Source organism: Anopheles bellator, chromosome X (assembly GCF_943735745.2).
Source record: "Anopheles bellator chromosome X, idAnoBellAS_SP24_06.2, whole genome shotgun sequence".
NCBI classification, from domain to species: Eukaryota; Metazoa; Arthropoda; class Insecta; order Diptera; family Culicidae; genus Anopheles; species Anopheles bellator.
The window spans coordinates 4,023,590-4,043,222 of record NC_071287.1 but is presented as its reverse complement, the minus strand read 5'-3'; the positions used below and the strand labels follow the sequence as shown (position 1 = coordinate 4,043,222).

The 19,633-nt window shown below is 53.0% G+C and overlaps 1 protein-coding gene across 2 annotated transcripts; it reads left to right on the top strand.

Moving 5' to 3' along the window:
* The first annotated feature begins 14,248 nt into the window (after positions 1-14,248).
* Positions 14,249-17,966, top strand: LOC131213666 (uncharacterized). 2 transcript variants are annotated; one of them, XM_058207761.1, is made up of 5 exons: positions 14,249-14,572; positions 16,381-16,569; positions 16,664-16,886; positions 16,983-17,274; positions 17,349-17,966. In XM_058207761.1, exons 1-5 carry the CDS (start codon positions 14,513-14,515, stop codon positions 17,518-17,520), a joined length of 936 nt encoding a protein of 311 aa, XP_058063744.1. In that variant the 5' UTR covers positions 14,249-14,512; the 3' UTR covers positions 17,521-17,966. The 2 variants fall into 2 exon arrangements, with proteins under 2 accessions (XP_058063744.1, XP_058063745.1); XM_058207762.1 differs by lacking the exon at positions 16,381-16,569.
* Positions 17,967-19,633: the final 1,667 nt, after the last annotated feature.

Below are 19,633 nucleotides of genomic sequence, written 5' to 3'. Positions count from 1 at the left end.
GAAGCCAGCCAGTTGCTTCCGTTCGGCGCTATAAATATACGGTGCACACCACCACCGTCGTCGTTATCGTCATTGTCTTGGTTTGTTTTCTTTTTTTTTTTGGTTTGGCGATTGTTCCATTCCATCCAGTTTGTGGTGGCGCACGCCTCGCGTCGACTTTGGCGTGCGCTTTAATGAAGATTTATGGAATCCGGATGATGATAAGTGCGTACGCTACCAGAGCCACCACCGGCGGTATCGATCGGGTCCGCCGGCTCTCCGCCGGTCCCCCTCGGTGCTACCGCGACCGAGCTATCGATTTCCCTTTCCCGGACGTAACCGGCCTAACAGGCAATTTTTGGCGAAAATATCAACTGTCCCAAGTAGGTCCGTCCGGGGGGGGATGTAGTGTAGGTGTCCAGTATATGACTTGCTCGATTCCTCAACGCCAGCCACACGCCACAGCATGTGTCCAACGGAAGACACGGAAGAAGATCCGGCTGAAGGAGACATTTGGAGAGTTGTTTCGATGGGGCGCCTAAAACAGAAGAAGCACCACCTTTGGCGACTCCAACACCAAATCAAACACAGCGCAGCGGTTGTGGCGTCGGTTTTGTAACTTTCTCCTCCGTACCCTCGATGGCGTGAGACGCAACCGAGCGCGTCACGTCTTCTTCTTCTCCTCAACAACAACAAACTCTCCGCTCAGCGAAGATGATGAGATCCGCTCCGGCTCCGCCGGTGATCGCGGCGATAAATAAATAAATTAATAAACACACGGCAACGGCAGCAGCGATCGAGCGAGAGAAAGGTAATCGCGTGGAGCACGTACCCTTTACGAAGCGAAAAGAGAAGCAACGAAAACAGGGAAGTTGGACGAAAGTGAGACTGGTTGGGCAGCTATAGAGCGCGTCGTCGTCGGTCGTCGTGGTCGGGCGTCGTGGCTCAGCTCTGTAGCGCATTTAGCGAGAATTGAACCTAAACTATGTCACAGTAGCGTCAGAGTTTCAACCAAGTAGGACACCTGGACGGGAATTACTCAACCATGACGCTAACAATTTAGCCATTAAGTTGTACAAACTAATACTGCAAATCGGGACTACGAAGTTCATACCCGAAATATGGCGAAAGAGTACACTCAGTCAACTTTCTATAGCCGCACCCACGTTTTTAACTGTCAAGTTTTTATAGCTGCACTTTGAGTTTTGCTTCCGAGAGTAGTTTTCATAACGAGTTTTGCAAGTGAATTACTTAAATATGCCAAAAGGAAGTGTTCTAAGTGAAAAAAAGTAATAATAGAATCTTATAGAATGGAAGTGTTGCTGGTGCACCGCAAGTAGGCCAGTCGGTAGGCCTAGATATAAACGGGGGGACAGTGTTCGCAGGGTCACCAAGGACCTGCTCGGCTTTGGAGACTGTAGGAACAGAGCAGCGTTCCGAGAGTACGGGAGAGGCAGCCAACTATGATGATGATGAGGCCAACTGGACACCTGTGCACTGGAGGACGCATCGAAAGGCAATAAAAAATCGTTCGGGGGTTTTGGGATTTCCGACTCGAACCGACGACGGCCCACACCCCGGACGTGCCGTGTGAAAGAAGTTGGCGTGGTACACCAGCTCCTGTGTAGTCCACCTTCGCCTACGACGGATCCCTCAACGTCCGGGTACACCCGGGGCCCACTTCGTCGAAGCCTTCACGTTGGCTCTTCGGCTTCACACCTTCATACTGTGCGTTTTGGCGTGCAGGCCCCCTCGAGTGAAGAACCAAAACCGGAGCTAACCGACCGGAACGCCGGCGTCAGGAAGTCGAGTGCGTTGTCGGCGAGGGTTTAAAATAGGTACACAGCTTTAAAGTACAAGTAAAGACCTGTACAAGGCTCCCCACAGTCCACAATTCGGACAATTCGCTTTCCGATCAATTTTCAGGTCGAATTTTCTACGGTGAAGCAGCGGTACCGCTGTGCTACGCCAGCCCTCCTGGAGGGTCTACTGATGACGGATGGCTAGGACCGGAAACGCGGACCACTGGGGCGCATAATCTTTTGGTCTAATTGGCGGCAAATCTAGTGCAAAAGTTTTTTGTGGTACGTCCAGAAGTGTGCTCGTCGTATCATTCAGCGCCGCACGTGCCCCGGATCGAGCGAGAGGCTCAGACGCTCTTCGCTACTTGTCGGAGCGCCTTATGTTTTATTCATCGCGCGAGAGCTGGGAATCCCCTGCGCAGACTTCCCACTGCGGCTTTCGCCAGTGAGCCCCCTATCACACCTTTGACCGTGAATCATTACAGCTGCTGACCACAGCACATCGACATCATCATCAACGGTAGCAGCCTTTCACCACGCGCCTCTCTCTCTCTCTCTGTGTTGGGCTGATATCTCTCTGGAGCTACGTCAATCAAGTTGAAAGTGTAAAAATCGGGACTCGACCAGACCGACCACTCGGTCGGGCACGCTGGTGCATGCGGCGATGAGATTAATAGCTGCTGACAAGCCAGCACCACCATCACCACCAATTCGACCGCGATGCTTTTCCGGTATACGCAACGTCCGATAACGGATGGAGTTCACGTCCACGCCCGCGGATTGATGGGCCCGTTTTTGGTCTGGCTAGCTGACTGGCAACCAGAGAGGAGGATTTACAGTTTACCACATGTGTGTGATAGACAGGTTTTCGGGAGCCGGTCTCGGTGGTCCATGGCCCCGGATCCTTCCGGGGTTGGCCCCCGATCGGTCCGCTCGCTTCCGGGCCGCTATTACATGGCGCGTGCCAACAGGAGGCGTGTGAGCGTCTTCCTTTCTTTTCCCCAATTAAACTCTCAATCAAAATTCGCCAGTCCCGCCAATCTCACTGGGCGGACCACGTAGCGAGAGCGATAAAGCCAGCCAAGATCACGGATTAGCCCATTGCATAACCGATCTTCTCCAGAGCCAAAGGCGCACTTTTCCGGTACTGTTGTGCTCCTGGTCCTGTGCACGTACCCCATTACCTAACGCGAAGTGGCCCTCCCCCGGGCACTTCCAAACGCAGTACGACCGGTATTGCCACCAGCACTGGACATTGCGCGCCGTGATGAATTGATTCATTGCGCCTCGGCGCCGAACGTTGAATGTCATCGAACGCTAGCCACCATCTGTGGTTTCTCCCGCCTCGGGACTGGTTTTGACGTGTGCAATGTTACGGCACCCAACAGTTAAGGAGTGGAACCTCAGGGGAACCCGTTCGTGGACACCAGGCACCACCGGATGCACAGAGAGCTGCACGTTGAACTTGAGCTGTCAGCTCTCAACGCTCCATTCCGGTGCTGGACTTGGCACCTGTGGAGACACCATGGACTGCTCCATTACGTCTGCGGTTATTGCCAGGCCACTGACTAGGGGAACCTCCCCTGGGTGCTGAAGCGCTAAGTCCCAGTCGGAGCAGGAGCCGGAGTTACCCAAAAACCTGGCCGCAGTTGGTCCAGCTCCGAAGACCTTCTTCTGGTTGCCAATCTGGTGACAGATTGCACGCAAACGAAAACGCTGCGAAAATGCTGGTGGTTTCTCTTTCTCGGCTTCTCGCACACGGAGACACCCACACAGATAGCCCCGAGTTCCCCCACTTGAGAGAGCGTTACACTTTCACCGTACATACATCGTAACGCTGATGATGATTGGGGCGCTCCGTCCGTGATGGATGGTAATTGAGGCCGACCAGATCTTGAGGCCGGACTCGGACGTCAGGGCCGGGGGTTCCGGCCGGACCAGCAGGTGGACTGCACGGTTGATTGCGGGCGCCGGCATCTTGCGTCATGCGTGGACATCGGGGAGCACGCACTTCGACATGCGTCGCGCACTATGCTGCCGATTAAACGCTCATTACCGAGGGGGCCACCCGAGACCGGTCAATACACCCTGTTTTGGCACTGTTTACGTGATTGCGATTGCGGTTTTGCATTGCTCCACCCCGAGGAGGACGAGGGGTCATAGCCCTCGCGAGGCGGACCTGAGCCTCGGATCTTAGACCCAAAAATTCGTACTGGCGTTGAGCCCGGGCTACTCAAATCCGAGAGATCCTAGGTCTAGAACTGACTCCAGACCAGTTGGAACAATTTACCTTCATTCTTGGTGCTATGTTCCCGTGGCTCCTACGTAGGAGTTAGTAGGTTGACTGACTGGGATTCCCACTGGACAGACTTCTGCACGGTGTCTCCCAGGGGTTGGAGAGGTTCGTTGAAGACGCCTGATGGTCCACTTCCTGCTACACTGGTCCTGTGAAATCACCACAACTTTCACCACGCGGATTCACGCCACACGCGTACGCACCTCGATACGATCGGTTATCAGCTAGCCGGAGTCGGAGCCACAATACAAACGCACGCACATACGAACACGCACTAACACCACGCCTCCGATCCCGTTCTGGAGGACCTCTCTGCCCAGAATCTGCTCCAAGCTCCAGCAGACGTGAAAAGACTTCGTCTACCGATTGCGTAGTTGGAGCTTCCCTGTCGCTCGCTCGTCCACTGGAGGTTGATTGCTGAGTGATGATAGTCCGGGAGTGTCGCCAAAGGGGACGCCGATCACCGCACGGGAGAGGGGGAGAAAGAGAGAGAGAGAGTGAGTACGATAGACGGATGTCTGGATGTCTGGGCATCCACTTTGGAAGTCGGGGTCCCAAAAACCGCCAGCACGCGAAAACCAGTACCGGCCGATCGGTAAAGGCGCGAGCACTTCCGAGAGCTGCCAAAGTCGGTTGCGCCTGCCTGACGTAACCAGTGTGCTTCCGAATGGAGAAAAACGAAAGTTCCGCAGCCAGTTATGAAGGGAGCGGGTTGTGACGCTCGTGCTCGCGAGAAATGAGCGGCACCGCCTCCGATTACTCAACGGCTGCATATTGAGCAGGGTTATGGTCACACACCGAGACAGAGCGAGAGCGCGCGAGAGAGAGAGAGAAAGTGGCGCACCGCACCGAGTCAGCCAGTGAAAGTGTAGCACACCGAAGCGCAACGCGCAACTGATCGGAGATGCGCCGGTTTACGTAATCTCCGCTCGTGCTTCAGCCCCAGGAGGCCGGGCTCTGCCGGAAATCGTTTTTGGGAGTTTGTTTTTCGCCAACACTTGCAACCACACGAACTCTTCGACCGGAACTAACCTGCAATCTGGATGCTAGTGTTGTGGCAGCTTCACAGACCTTCACAGATCTTCCACACGACACGACCGAGAGACAGACAGACACGTCGCAGCAACTGTTGTGGAGCGCCTTTGGTCGCCACCGAGTCTGGGTTCCTGACGTCGAATGTCTGCCGGGCCGGGCCGCGTACCTAGCTTTATAGACGTGCCGGTCGTGCGTAGCGAATGGACTGGCGAACCAAAGCGGGCAGGGTGGGGAGGGCTGGGTGGGGGATTTAGGGGGAGTCTGCATATTTTCGGCGCCGGCAAGCCACGTTGCCTTCGCCGACTTCACCACCGAAGCCATGCAGAGAGATGTGGGAGAAGATGTACGTCAAGTCCAAGTCCGCCGCCAAGAGGATCGCTTTGAGCGTTAGAGTGTCGTCGAGGACGGTGTACAGGATGGTCCTACACGAGCTCCAGTTCGTGGGGGGATGCATTTTTTTTGGTTCATTCTACCACCAAACATTTGTAACGCGCGTTATGTTTTTTGTGGCACCGAAATCTCTGTAACCAGTACTAGTGTGTTCTATAAGTTCGTATGGTCGGTAGCAAAGGGGGCTGCTACGAACCTTATATTTTTTTTTCTTAAATTGGTACACTCTTCATATGAATGAATGTAAAATTTCCTTTCAATCCGTTGCCTAGTTTTTTTTACAAGCCATTTAATATCGACGAGTCACAGTATTTTTATAATGGAAAAAATCAAGTATCTTGCAAATGATTGAATTTTTATTTTTGGGAGGATTAAAATCAAAGTAGATTTATGAACGAATGTTGACAGTGTATAAGGACTCTTCATCTTCAATTAGTTCAGGGTGTTTCATTAACGATGCATGATTTCATTTGGTTATGAAAAAAAACGTCTGAATATTTTTTAATGTTTAAACATTTATTTGAAAGGTTCATTTCTTCCATTCTTTTGTGAAAAACAATTTTGGTAAAATGTTTACCAATTGGAATTTGGGTCTTGATATTCCCAATAGTTGCTGCTATGTTGGCATAACATATATATTGATTGTGGCTGTCACTGTATGGCAAGTAGCGTCGTCCTGTTCAAACAAAACGCCGTCCAAGTTCTCAGCTTCAATTTCGCCGAAGAACCAATCAGCCAAAATCCGTACCAAACAGTCACTCGTTGTGGGTGCATTAGCTTTTCTTGCACGGTTTGTGGGTTTTTCCGAACCACAATACATAGCCACAGAGGTGGAAATGATATTCAATGAAATGTGCTTTTGACGAATGATTTAGCGACTCCCACCCAAATGTTCAACGATTGAAAAATATTCAGCCGTTTTTTTTTTCTAACCAAATGATCGTTTATGAAACATCCTGTACATTAAAACGGTGGTTTCTGAGTTTAAACATGGTCATAGTAGCGCTTCAAGACGATCCATATCAAGGACGTCAAAAAACAAACACTGCACCTGAAATCGTTAAAAAAACACAAGATGTCGTATTGAAAAATCGTCGAATCACTTAAAGAGATTTAGTATAAGGACTAGCCAACTCATTGAGCAATATAACCAATATTTATACTGAAGTATTGGGTTTCCGAAAGCTCTGTGCAAAATGGGTACGCTAAAAATGGAACAATGCACCCTGTCACAAGAGCATTTTGACGATGGCAAAAATCCATGAATTAATGTTCGAATTGTTGGAGTATTCACCGTGCTCAACAGATTTGACCTCTAGTGGTGATTTCCATCTATTTTCAGACCTAAAAAACCATGCGTTAGAAGCGTTTTTCATTACATGATGACGTCATGACAGCTGCGCGGAAGTCCTTCCAGTTTCTCACTTCAGGGATGGAATTTATAAATTGGAGTCTCGCCCGGAACGAAGTGTATTGATGTTCAGGAAGGCCATACTAAATAATGAAGTGTGTTTCAAGCCATAAAAATGTGTCCTTCTTATCAAATATAAGTAACTTATTGAACAGCCTAGTAGTTTGGGGGTAAGTGATCTCTTCTAGTGACCGCTACGGGAACGAAAACTACACAAGCGGTGGCCGCCGATTTTTTTGGCCGAAATCTATTCCTAATCTCACTCTGCTTTACCCACCGACAACAGATCTAATGGACAACGACCTACCAGCATCTGACCGCCAGGGTGACGCAAATCCCGACGTCCAGAATCCCCTTTCGCGAAAACCGGACGACCGACCTGTGCGGCTCAAGTTCAAGGCCAACTCCTAGAACCCTAGGGTCACCCGGACGGACGGGTGTGTGACGGTGTAATTAATCTCCGACAAGTAGTTGGAGGACGCACTAGAACACCCATCCCGGGGCCCGGCTAATTGTCTGGCTCATCAAACGTATATCGACACCGGCATCAGGTTGGTCCGTGGTAGCATCGCCAGCCGTGGACATCGAAATGTGCTAAGAAGTTTTTTTTGGGCTGTGTGTTATTGGCTATTTAGGCACCGCAGGCCGAGTAGGCCGGCCGAGCCGAGCCGACATCGACAGTGACTTCCACGTTTCCACTTCAACTTTTTTGGGGGGCTTTGTTTTAAGGGTGGAGTTTACGAGAATTTCCGAGAACAGCGTCCCAGCGGGAGCCTGTTTTATCCTTTTGACCGCAAGCGACCACCAGCCGGAGGGCTCCACAGGGAGTACCATCATTAGCGGTGGTAGTAAATTTTTTGACAGCACAGAGCCAGAGCCGAGCCGAAAGCGCTGTGGTTGGCCCGGGCCTGTAAGGCTGTAAGTGCACTTCTAGGTTGTGTGATTTCAGCTTTTCAGCCCAGGCAGCCCAGGTAACCCAGGCAGCCCAGGAGCCACCGCAAACGAGAGAGAGAGCGAGCGAGAGAACCCTGGACGACCACGGACCAAACGACATTTAACGAGATTTTTGTGTTACTTTTTTTTTCTCGCCACACAAACTCGCAGCGCAGTGACTTACTTAAAAATGCGATGAGCGTGTGTTGTTTTTCTGTTTGTTTGCAAACCTCGTGATCGTGGACCATCAACATTTGGCATCATTAGACTCGCCAGTCACCGGGCATGGGGACACCAAGGCGCGTCACATAGCACGATCGTCACCGGGGCGTTTCTCCCGCAACAGATGCCGTGCCGTCCGGTGCCGTGAGCCGTAATTGACGTGTAAAGACAATTCCACTTCTGACCTATCCACAAACACATTGCCCAGTCCCAGTTTTTTTTTTTTTGTTGGTCCATACCGGTTATCTAATCACCGAGAGGGTCATACGGATCGCCTGACCTGACCCGGGCTAGCCAGTACGCCAGTAAGCGACCATCAGTTGGCAGTTGGACCCTGGGATTCTCTGGGACATTCTCCAGCCGGAACCAACACTCCGGAACTACACTTCGAACCAACCCGCGCTCGATGTCAGGGAGATGTCAAAGTTCCGAAACGCCGAGCGCGGTTCCAAATGCCGTAGGGTTGCATCACATACGCGGCATCATCCGCGTCATACCGCGGCTGGAGCTGGACGCTCGGCCGTTACCTTGACTTTCGCAACCGCCGGGCCGGCCCTCAAGCATAAACCCAGATTTGGAGCGTGGACCGTAGACCTTCGTCCGTCCGTTTACGGGGGAGCTAATGTATGTTTATGTCACTACGGCGTATCGGGGTGGCCCAACTTTCCATTTTTTTTCCTCCCTTATTCCCTTGCGTGTTTTTCTTTCCTCTTTTTCCCGGCTGGCTCCTTATCTGATTGTTGTTGCGTGTCGTTTCTAATACGTCGCTTTATTAACGGGGTATTAGCATTACCGGTACCGGGCATTGTTGCGGCCTGGTTGGCAATTGGTTCCATTTGGTTCCAAAAGTTCCCCACCTGGTGTGTGGCTCTGATGTCGCGTTTTTCTCAGTACACCCCGGTCAGCCCGGGACTGAGCGTGGGTAATCTGGGGTGGCAGCAATCGTTACGGCACTGCCAAATTTCGCTCTGCGTTGACAGGTGGCGAAATGAGAGAACCTTACATAAGTAAGGTACGCTCGGTAACCAAATTACACGCTCTTACAGTCCTACAAACACAGGTATCAGCACAATCAATACGCGACATCCAGATCGACGTGCCTATGGCAAGACACCAATTGCATCATAAGTTTTTGTAGGACTGCGCTTCGGATAGAACCCTATACCCAAGGGTGTAGGAGAAGATATCTTATCAGTTCAGGGCATGTGGAGGAACTGGTCTAGCGTCGTGGACCAGGCAGGCTCCGTAGTCTGTAGTCTCGTCTCGTCTTTTGTAGATTCTAGATACGCCCGGATTTCTGTGCCATTGGTGTCAGAGAGACACCCCAAACACGGCACCTTCACCTTGGCCCCGAAAATACCAAGCCGGTGCACACACGTCCCCGGTGCTCTAATCCTCAGCCCCGTATCTTGCGCCCACGCTATTGGTAAACTTTTTTCCGTTCCGCTTGTGACCAAACAAATCGCTTGAGAGTGAGTGTCCTTTGTTCCCACCCCCGGGTTGGTGGTCCACAGGTCCCAGTCGCCCAGTTCTCGAGGAGTAGCAGCAGCAGCATGCGAATAAATCGCGAGTAGACGATAAATTACCTGACACCTGACAGGCACTAGCACGACCGCGACTACTCGCGACGCGTTCCAGACTCACGTATTCGTTGAGGAAGTCCATAGTGCACCGTCTCCCTCGGTACCTGGAAATACGGTTAATGACTGATCGTTATCGAATCTTCACGGATCCAGGGGGAAAACTAATTTAAAATTCTTCCTGATTTACTTAGCTGCATGGACGTGCCGGATTGTACGCCGGATATGGAGAATCGCTTGCTGCTTGAGAGTCCATGCGTGATTAACCTTCTTATTGCCGATTACCAGCATCCATTATCGGTAAGCCGGGCCATTGGTCAATCGTTTCAACGGTGGGCAGCTTGCGATGTCGCAGCCGTACCGATGCAATTGCGGAACATTAGCCAAACCCTTTCCCCGCATTTCCCCAACTTCCAGCGGCAATGACATGATTACGTCAGCGGCACGCGCGGCAATCGATCGATCGGTCGGTCCGCGGCGAAAGCCAGCCAAGCAGCGCTGCGCTGCGATCCAAATAATGCCGTGCCAGTGCCAGTCGGCGGAACAAATCTTCAAAAGAGCTTTCGTCATCCCAAACTGGGCAAGAAAAAAGAAACAAAATCCGAAACTAGGACCCAAAGAAGTGGAAGAAAGCCTGAGCAACACTTTGTCGTCGTCGGGCGCCTCGGAAAACTGAGGCCCCCAAAAAGGCTTGAGTTGAGCGACGATGACGAAACATTTAAATGGTCCTGGAGGGGGTAGGGAGGGTGTGATGTGGGTGGGGCGGGGTGACGGGGAAAACTTTCGGCCCGAAGCCCCGGCCAGCGGCCCTCTTTTCGCAAATTGTTCTTATTGCCAGAGAGAGAGAGCGGGCGCGGTACTGTTAATTGAGTTTTCCGTCCAATTTTTGGGCCGCGTAGCAAATGGATCGTCGCCGTGAAATTTCATGGTGTCTTCGGGGTCTGGGTGAGCCCCGAACCCCACCACACACCAGCACCGGCCCCAATTGACGGGCGGTCCACCGACAGAAGTCAAGATGGCCGCTGGCCTCACATGGCCGCTGTGACGGGCAACTTCGGGCAGTAGGCCAACAAGGACCGCGGGTGGCCTTCCTGTGGGTGGATGTTCTGCTCATCCCGATTCGATCCGATATCCAAGCGGAAGAATCACTCACCCAGAATCTGTCACCCAAAACGGGGTGACGGGCTGAAACTGAAAATTTAAAAGAGCAGTCTGCGAGTAGAAGTCGAGTATAGGCGCGTGGGAGCGTGTAACGAAGTTAACGTGACGGGTGAGTGCGGTCCAAGAAAGTGATCAGCACCCCTCTTGCGTGGCGGACCACCGCGGAACGCGGATCGAACCATTAACTAATTAACCGAAAATCCCCTGGTTTCGTTGGCTGGCTGGCGGTTCCAGGCTCGTCTCGGTTCGTCTTTTAAAGGGTTACACGGTACGTTGAAAGCTGAGTCGCGTCGCGCCACGCAGATCCGCGAGAAGGGTATCATTAGCGAAAGTGGATCAGATTTGGGGCCCCAAGGTTTCGGGGACCAGGTTTCAAGGTTCCGCGATCCTTGAATGCGGGGCCCGAACGAAGGAAGCCCTGGCCTGGTCGCCCTGGTCCCCCGAAGGCCTTGACGGGCGCCTTGACATCCGGCTGGGCCCAAATCAAACCGGAATGGCCACCTTTCTAACTGGAGTCCGCGTCCAAAGCGGTTGGGGACTGTCAGATCACACCAGGGACCGCGGACACCTGCGACCAACTGCGACGGATCGGTAACGGTTTTGTTTTGATCACCGGTGGCGGCATCACTGGCGGAACGCGCGGCCGGCGAGTGTGTCTAAACGGCCAGAGTGACAGCTAGAGCGTGAGAATGAGGGACAGATTTGGAGCATACTAGGCTATTCAATAAGTGCTGCGCCTCGATACTAGAGGGCGCTGCTACGAGTCTATTTTTTTCCATTCCATTGCAATTCCATTTGCATTTAAAAAAAACTGATGCTAACATCTTTTTCGACTATTTCTGGACGAACTTGTTTCGGAACCGAAGACAAAGTTTCACACCACTCTTTAGCCACTTGTTTTGATTCAGAATCATAGTGATAAACCCAAGTCTCATGCATAGTGATGATTCGATGCACAAAATCCACTTTATCCTATCGAAAACGCTTCAAATGTTGTCAAGAAAGATGCATTCTAATGCGTTTTTAGCGGCACCCTTTGCGCGAACAGCTTTTAGGAACCCAAAACTTCAGTGAAAATATTAATTAAACTGCTCAATGAGATGGCTAGGCCTTCTACTAAATCTCTGTAAGTGATTCGACGATTTTCCAGTACGATATCCTGATCTTTTTTACGATTTCAGGTGTTGTGTCTGTTTTTTGCGTTTTTGACATGGATCGTCTTGAAGGCTACTACGACCATGCTTAAGCTCAGAATCCCCTCTATTAACCCCGTGATTGAAGGCAAAGACTCCTTTTTCGATACTTTCAATATTGATTCAAAAATCTCCTTTGTTTTTAAACCTTCAAAAAAAATTCAATCGATGGACGATACTTGATTTTTCCATTGTGAAAAATACTGTGACATGTCGATACAAAAAAAAAAGTAAGTGACTGATTGAAATGAAACTTCACCTAACTGGTCTCAGTAGTGCAAGAAGAGTAAGCTGAGCTGGTGAGATGGAGTTCGCCTCCGGACCGAAGGGCAAGGCACCAATTTACGCCGTTCATGCCACAAACTATTACGCGGGATTAGCGATTTAGCCAAGAAGCCATTTGGGCGGACCCAGCGACCGGGTTTGGCAACCCGGCCCGCGACCTGGAACAGCACCCAGGCAAGTCTGCAAGCCATTAACCTGCATTCAGCTTCAGCTGCCTGCCCCGGTTTTTAATGATTATTTTATTACGCGCTTTACGCAGTTGTAGTTGTGCTTAATGTTTTAACGTTGCAGTACGACGACGAAACGACCACATTATGGGTGTCCAGACCCGCGGGTCGTCCCGGTGTAGGTAAAAAGGATGCTGGACGAGATGACACGGCATAAACCGTGACATAGCGCCCGCCGGGGTATTGGGGGCACAGGAGCGCGATAAACCACCCCGCGGGTCCGGCGGTTGAGTTACCAGTCGGAACAAAAAAAAAACTGACTGCCCATTAATTATTTACATCGCCCGGATATCAGCCGGATAATCACCCGGCCCGGCGGCGACCCAGCGGCACCACGGGCAACGGGCGCGTGTGCCTCGGTAATCGGTAATAATTATTTCCATCTGCTCGGGCACCGGCAATCATCGCTGGCCGCGTCGGTGTTGCAAATTAGTAAAGTTTCAATTAAGCCACTTCAGCGCCTTCACCGATCAGCCCGACAGTTAGCGCCGGTGCACCCGCGAAAGCGCCTAAATGTAGGCTCGACCGCAGTGCACGAAAATATTTCAACCAACGCGCGGCCCGTGAACGTCACTCTGTCAACAACAACAACACACGAGCCGTGGCCGGGCCGGGGCCCCAAACAAAGGAGCGGAATACGGAACGGGGCCGGAACAAGGGTACCGGGGTCCGAAAAGGCCCCCCGGAAAGGTAAGTTCGAAAAATCAATATACATTAAAAGCCCGGTCACTCGCGATATCTTAATTCAATTGCGCGAAAACGGTGCCCGGGGCACGGGCATTGCGAAACGATTGAATCGCATTTAGTAACCTGTTTCGTCGCCCCGTACCACAGATATCGACCGCTCGACGCAGGTGTGTCCTTGAGCCGACCGGTGGTCCCCAAAACCGGTACCGATCCGAGGTGGGCGCAACGGTCCGGCCAGACGATCGGTTCGCACAAAACGAAGGTGCATCGAAGGCCTAGATGTGGTCCGGACCGGACGTTCACAACAGACGCGCCAGGGCTACTAACCGTTCCCGTCCTTGTTATCAACACGCCGGGTGCAACTGCAAGCGATGCGATTTACAGCCCATTCTGTAGCTAGTTTCCGAGCTTCCGACGCCCGGATCGGTCGTTGAGAAGATGGCTCTATTTATGATTTTTTTTTACAGCTGTTCCTAGTGATTCGGTGACCCCACTCGCGCAGTAGTTGCAGACCGGAAATCCGGACCCACGTCTGCCGGAGGTGTGCCCGATCCAACGGGCGGAAACGGCACATCCGTCCCGACGGCGGAGAAGATGCACCGGAATACCAAGTACCAGCCCCAACTCGTCTGTCAGGGTTCTCAGGGTAATTCTGGCACCCGATCCCACCTGTCCGGAACCTCTGCGGTGATGATCGACAGGGATTCCCCAATCGAGATAGCTGATGACGCGCGCGCATGAGTGTGTGGGTTGTCGGGAGGGCTTACGAGGGCTACTACGCATCTCACGTTCGCGCGCCCGTTACGTAATATATGGGAATGGCCGCTCACCCCCGGGGGTCGCCGAGTTGGTGCGGGGCTCCACCACTAAGTGTCCGAGGCGCCCCCGCGAGTACCTCGCTCGCACCTCTCGGGTCACTCACTCAACCGGCCTGTCAGTTCGTCATGCGGCGCGGGCACTCGCGCACGATCTCGCGGACTCGCGGAACACTTTCGCCGGACCGATCGCGGCGCGCGCACCGACCGAAACGGTCTCAGTGCAGGCGAACGCTTGGCCGCTAGCGGACGCGCGATCCACAGGTCCCTCAACACCAGTGTTCCAGTGCGTTGCATCCGGTGTGCGAGCGCGGCCCGACCGATTCGTGTTGGTGTGGTGCGGTGCTCAAGGCAAAGTTCGCGCGCCCTAACCCCTACCCCCAATTAGCACCGTCCGTCCGGTCCGGTTTGCGGTCTGCTCCCGCCGATCCCGTCCCCGATCGATCGAACCGAGAGTGGAGGAGGCGCTGCGGGGAGGACATCGAACGATCGCGCGATGGCAGCGCACCGAACGCTCGTATGGCTGTTACTCGGCTTCCTGGTCCACCGCACGGCGGTAAGTGTCTCTGCTCGTGTCTTGCCGCGTTCGCTCGTGACGTTCGGTTCCGTTAGTCCGCCGATCGGCAGCGGCGGCGGCGGCACCGGATCCCATCCCTATCGGACCAACCCGATCTTCGCGTTGTTTTGTTTCCGTCGCACCGACTGACCGACCTCGACCAATAGCGTTCGCGAGCTGCTGCTGCTGCTGCTAGCTTTCAGCCGCCGGAGCGATCTGCCTCGCTCCGCGTCACCTCGATCACCAGCATCACGCGTCCGTCAACTAGCTAGCCAAAATCCGACGCAATAGTTTGCATCGTTCGCTCACCGATCAACCGCGATCGCTCCTCGCTCGCTCGGACGCACGCTGCCACAAAGGCAACTCTGGCAACAACAAACAACAAACAAACTGCCCAACGTAGAGTACGCACACAGACGCGCGCGCGCGCGCACGATCGACAGCCGCTACACCTGTTACACGCTGCTGTTGCTGCACCAACACACCTGGGAGTTGAGAGGGTCGAGCTTTCCATGACGTCACAGCGTCTGGGAGCTTCCCCAGCAGTGGTGGTACTAGCGGTACTAGAGATCGCGCGGCATGTTTACACAGCAGTCCGTCGGGGGACGGGTCCTTACCTTAAGGGCCGTTCCCTTATCCCGTGCACCAACTTTGGTGGACCAACTCAACTCGAGCACCGCCCCTACTCTGGCCCGATACCGGCGATACCGAATAGTGAGTCAGAGTCACACGCTCGTGCGTCAGCACGGTTCGAACGGCACAATGGTCGCCGTTCCGGCCGCGGAGGAAAGCGTTCAAAACAACGTACATCGCGCACTGCGCGCGCTTGCGATATCGTGCAGCCAGGCTGAGTTTACTGAGTTGTTACTGTTGCCTTGCCTTCTTGTCTTTCTTTTCGGTGGCTGGAAAAGTCGGCCCGAACGTTCGTCGAACGCCCCCCTGGCAGGATGGAGATTCTGGGTGTGGAATCAGAATCCGGAAACACTCTACCGGACGGGTGGACTTGGAGCACTCCGCAGACAATATTAATCTCTGTTACTTTCTGCAACGGTGTGTTTTTACGGGCGGAGTTGTTCATGTTAGGTCATGGCATCGATCAAAACCAAAACCCATTCGAACGAACGCACCTCAGCTTGTTGACATCCAGATAACGCGTGCCCGAACCGGATCTTAAGCGGATCTGGTTCCGACGCTATCCTCCCACTATGTGGGATGATTATGTGCGCACAAGCTATGTCTGTTGATGGAATGGGCGGAACCTTCCGGTAATAGCTTCCGGTACTGACGCCTGATTTACACGCGGCAACAGGGATTGGATTACCTGTCAGCCTGCAACGCCGCACCCGGTTGATGTGCCCCGGTCCCGGACCTGAGGCTCCTTCGCAAGCGTCACAGTCAGATGCCAAGCGTCAGCTCGAGCTGCACACATCCCTTGGCTCTTGGGGGGAAGACGCCCACAAACGCCGATTGCCGATAGCGCGCACTCCCGAGGCATAAATCATCTTAGGTCTTGCCTCCCGGGTTTGCGGTTTCGAAGCTGATCGTTCTAAGAAAGTGGGAGAACGGTTTACTGCCGGTCGATTTGGGTGCTACATTGTGTATCCGTGACGCACCCGGTGAGTAACTGGCCATCTGGGAACCGTTCGTCCGGGGCATGAGTAACCAACCGAATGCGATGCGATGTTACGTACGATATGCTTTTCCCGGTAGTGAAAGAGTGCGTAGGAGAGTGAAGATATTTAGACCATTACTCAGCAGCCCGTCTAGGTGTTGGTTCGTGCCTAGCTCATTCTCTATTGCCCTTGCAGTTACTTGCCAGCGCACAGTCCTTCGGACCGTTGATACGCATTCGCGCCCCGTCTACTCCTGCGAAAACGTTCCAAGAGGATCTGAATCACAACATACAGAGCATCTACGATCCCCACTACCGTGCACCACCCACGGTCAGCGAACGGAACACGTCGGAACCGACGCCGGACGAGCTGGTTACGCGCGTGGTAACAAACCAACGCCAATGGGCAGCTTAACAGAGTGTCCGGATTTTCTTTTTCGTCTTTTTTTCATTTCTGGTTCGCCGCCGCCGGTCCACAGGGGGCTCGGGTCAAACAACCGGTCGGGAGCACCGAAGTGTCGCCCGGTAGCAGCATCCTGTTTGTGCACAAACTGGAGAATGGTTCGTTGGTATCGCAGTTCGGAAGCACCACGCCGGCCCGCCAGCAGCCGCCAGCTGCCGGTTCCAGTTCCAGTCCGGCCGAGAATCAAGCCTTTGTCGCACCGCCAACCAGCAGCGAACCGGTCATCCAGGTGCTGCGAGGTAACTGCGACCCACACCCAGTCTCTGCTGGGCATATCCCCCTTCCGATGCATGGCTCCCATTTACACACCCAGAAAACTCTCTTTTTCTCGCCAGTGGCTATCGATGGGAACGACACCCACGAGGTTAAATTCGACAAGGAGTCTTACCCCCACGACTATCCCTTCGGGCGGATCCAGGACATCTTGAAGCAGAAGCGCGAAATCTACCGTGACGTATTCCAGGAACAACTGGTGGTGAACTCGCTGGTCACGCGCCTTGACAGCCCGACCGATCAGTTCCTGTGCAGCTCCAGCCGCGCCAACGAGTACCCGACGCACCACCACAGTGGCCAGTATATAGTCAACGTGCGGGGCTTCTACCAAAGCGTCACCTTCGAACACTGCGAGTATGTGCCCGGTCTGGAAACGGCGTTGTAATCCGGTAATTAATTGACGCTTTTCCTTCTTGCCGTTCGCGAAGCAATATCGGGGCGGCCTGCAGCAACGCAATCACCGATAGCAACAGCTCCCTAGTGTGCGAACAGGTCTACAGCACCTACGACGTGTACGTGGTACCCAACACGGGGGGCAGTTTCAAACGACTGCCGCTGGAGTTTCCTTCCTGCTGCAAGTGCAAACACATCCCGAAGTAAAGTGGTGTTCCGCCGCAGCCGTTGCCGCCGTCGCCGCCACCGCCGCCGCCCCCGCCGGCATTAGTCACTCTCTCGGCGTGTAACTTGCATCGCCCTCAAAGCTCAAAGACCCTAGACACCTTGACCGATCGAACGATCAGAAACCGAGGCGCGAACTGCGAAAACTCTGTCTCTGATGCACGCGGTGCCTTCTCATACCTGCCCAACGTGTCCGCGCTGTGCTGAAGAGCTGTCGAAGCCATCAACTAGCTGTGGTATTGAAGCATACATAGATACCTATACTGTAGCGCTTAAGGAAGATCCGGGAAGATCCCTCGGAACTTAACTAGCTTTATTGTAAGTGCTTTTTATTATTACTTCATAGACTCGGGGGAGCTTGTTTGCTGTTGTTTCGTCCGCTCTGCTCCGTCGCGTTGAGGTTAGGATAAAACCAAAAATATAATGAAACCAACATCTTGTCCTTGTCACTGCCTTGCCGGGTCGCGCTCAATCAATCACGGGGGTGCCAACCAAACTGACCCAACACCGTCACCGCGAGTGTTAATGAAGCGGCGACGGTTTGTTTGTTTTAGGCCCGACGCACGGATCCTTTGACGAGGGAGCGGCCAAACAGATTCGGTGAAAAAGCTAGTTAATCCAGGAAAGGTCCACCTCCTCCATGCCGGTGGGAACCTGTTGCTCGGCGTCTGCAAGAATCTGCATCGCATCAGCGGCACCGTCATCCTTATCCTTAATTGTACACAACCATTTCATAGGAGGTTCGCCGCAATTTTCATAGAAGGTTCACCGGGCACAGAGGTTAACAATGGGATGCCAGTTAGCTGTCCCTTTCATCATCCTGCTCATAGGTCCTTCAGCCCGCTGGTCTGCGTTTGTTTTCGACGCCCGTTTTCAACGGCTCCAGGACGCGCATTCACGAACTCCAGTCGGAGATTGCAAGCCGCTCGTCTGCGTGCCGCGTGCAGCTCACCGACGCGCTGCTTGGCGACTAGCGAAGATCCGAACGAACGACTACCGAAGACTGTAACTTCACCGGTCGCTCGGCCCTGTGGGATGTCTGCGCATGGCACCAAATTTGAAATGCCAGAGCGAACCCACTGATGGGTGCCGCGGCTCGTCCTGTCTCACGCGAATGCTGTCAGTTTGGTTCTTCAACGGGCTTCCATTCCGCCTTCCGTCGGGTTTCCGTCCCGGTCTGTTCGGAACAAAAGCTTAAGATTTGTAACGTAATTTGATTCCACCACATAAGGGTCTATAAGCACAACGGCGCCTACCTCTTGCTCTTTGCCACGACTCACGACTCGAAGGAACGCATAAGCTGGGAAAACAGCTGCCGGACGCGTATCCTTTGCCATTTTGTAGCCCTCAGTTTTCGTCTAGTTTAAACAAACCCGGTAGAGCCAGAAGGGGCGTCGGAGTGGAGGCATAGTACAGTGAAACTCAGAACCTCCTTCTGGACACAACGGAAGTCGCTCATACAGCAGCTATAAAACTGCTTTGCTTCAATAGAAACCAGCCAGGACACTCTCCTGTACTCTGCGCACATAAACATCGAAAAGTGTCCTGACTACGCACAAAAACATCGAAAAGGGAATAACGTTGTCCTGAGAAAGGACGAATCGAGTGGCATAACCGAATGGGATTACGCCGACTCGATGGCGACGCCGTTCGTAGCGTACACCAGATGGCGTTTGATGCGCCACATGCGTCAAGGACCTTTGGTCAAGGAGGACCTTGGCACTACCTGGTGGGAAACAAAACTACCTACAACTACTACTACCACTTTCGATGAGCGGAAGCTTTCTGTTCGACACGTTTTTCGCCCTATTCGTAAGCTGATTCTCGGAACCGGGTCCGTCAGTGTGATCCTACCCCAGAGCTAGGAGCATTGATTGGCGTATCGTCACGAGGGCCCTTCGCAAGGTGTAAGCATGGCTGGCCCGTTATCATTGTTTTTCGTTTAATATAATTCCGTTGCAAATTATTGTTCCAGAGATGATTGTTACAGACAATTGGTTTCCGAAAACCAATTTGTCCTGGTTCATGGGGAAACAGATCGGTGACATAGTTTCAAACGTTCGGCACACTACCAACATATTGTATGCTGACTGAT

Bases quoted from the DNA above. Each gene is read 5' to 3' on its own strand.
- LOC131213666 (XM_058207761.1), top strand. From the start codon at position 14,513: ATGGCAGCGCACCGAACGCTCGTATGGCTGTTACTCGGCTTCCTGGTC. The intron at 16,570-16,663 runs GTAACAAACCAA...GCCGGTCCACAG, and splicing joins ACGAGCTGGTTACGCGCGTG to GGGGCTCGGGTCAAACAACC. The intron at 17,275-17,348 runs GTATGTGCCCGG...CCGTTCGCGAAG, and splicing joins GTCACCTTCGAACACTGCGA to CAATATCGGGGCGGCCTGCA.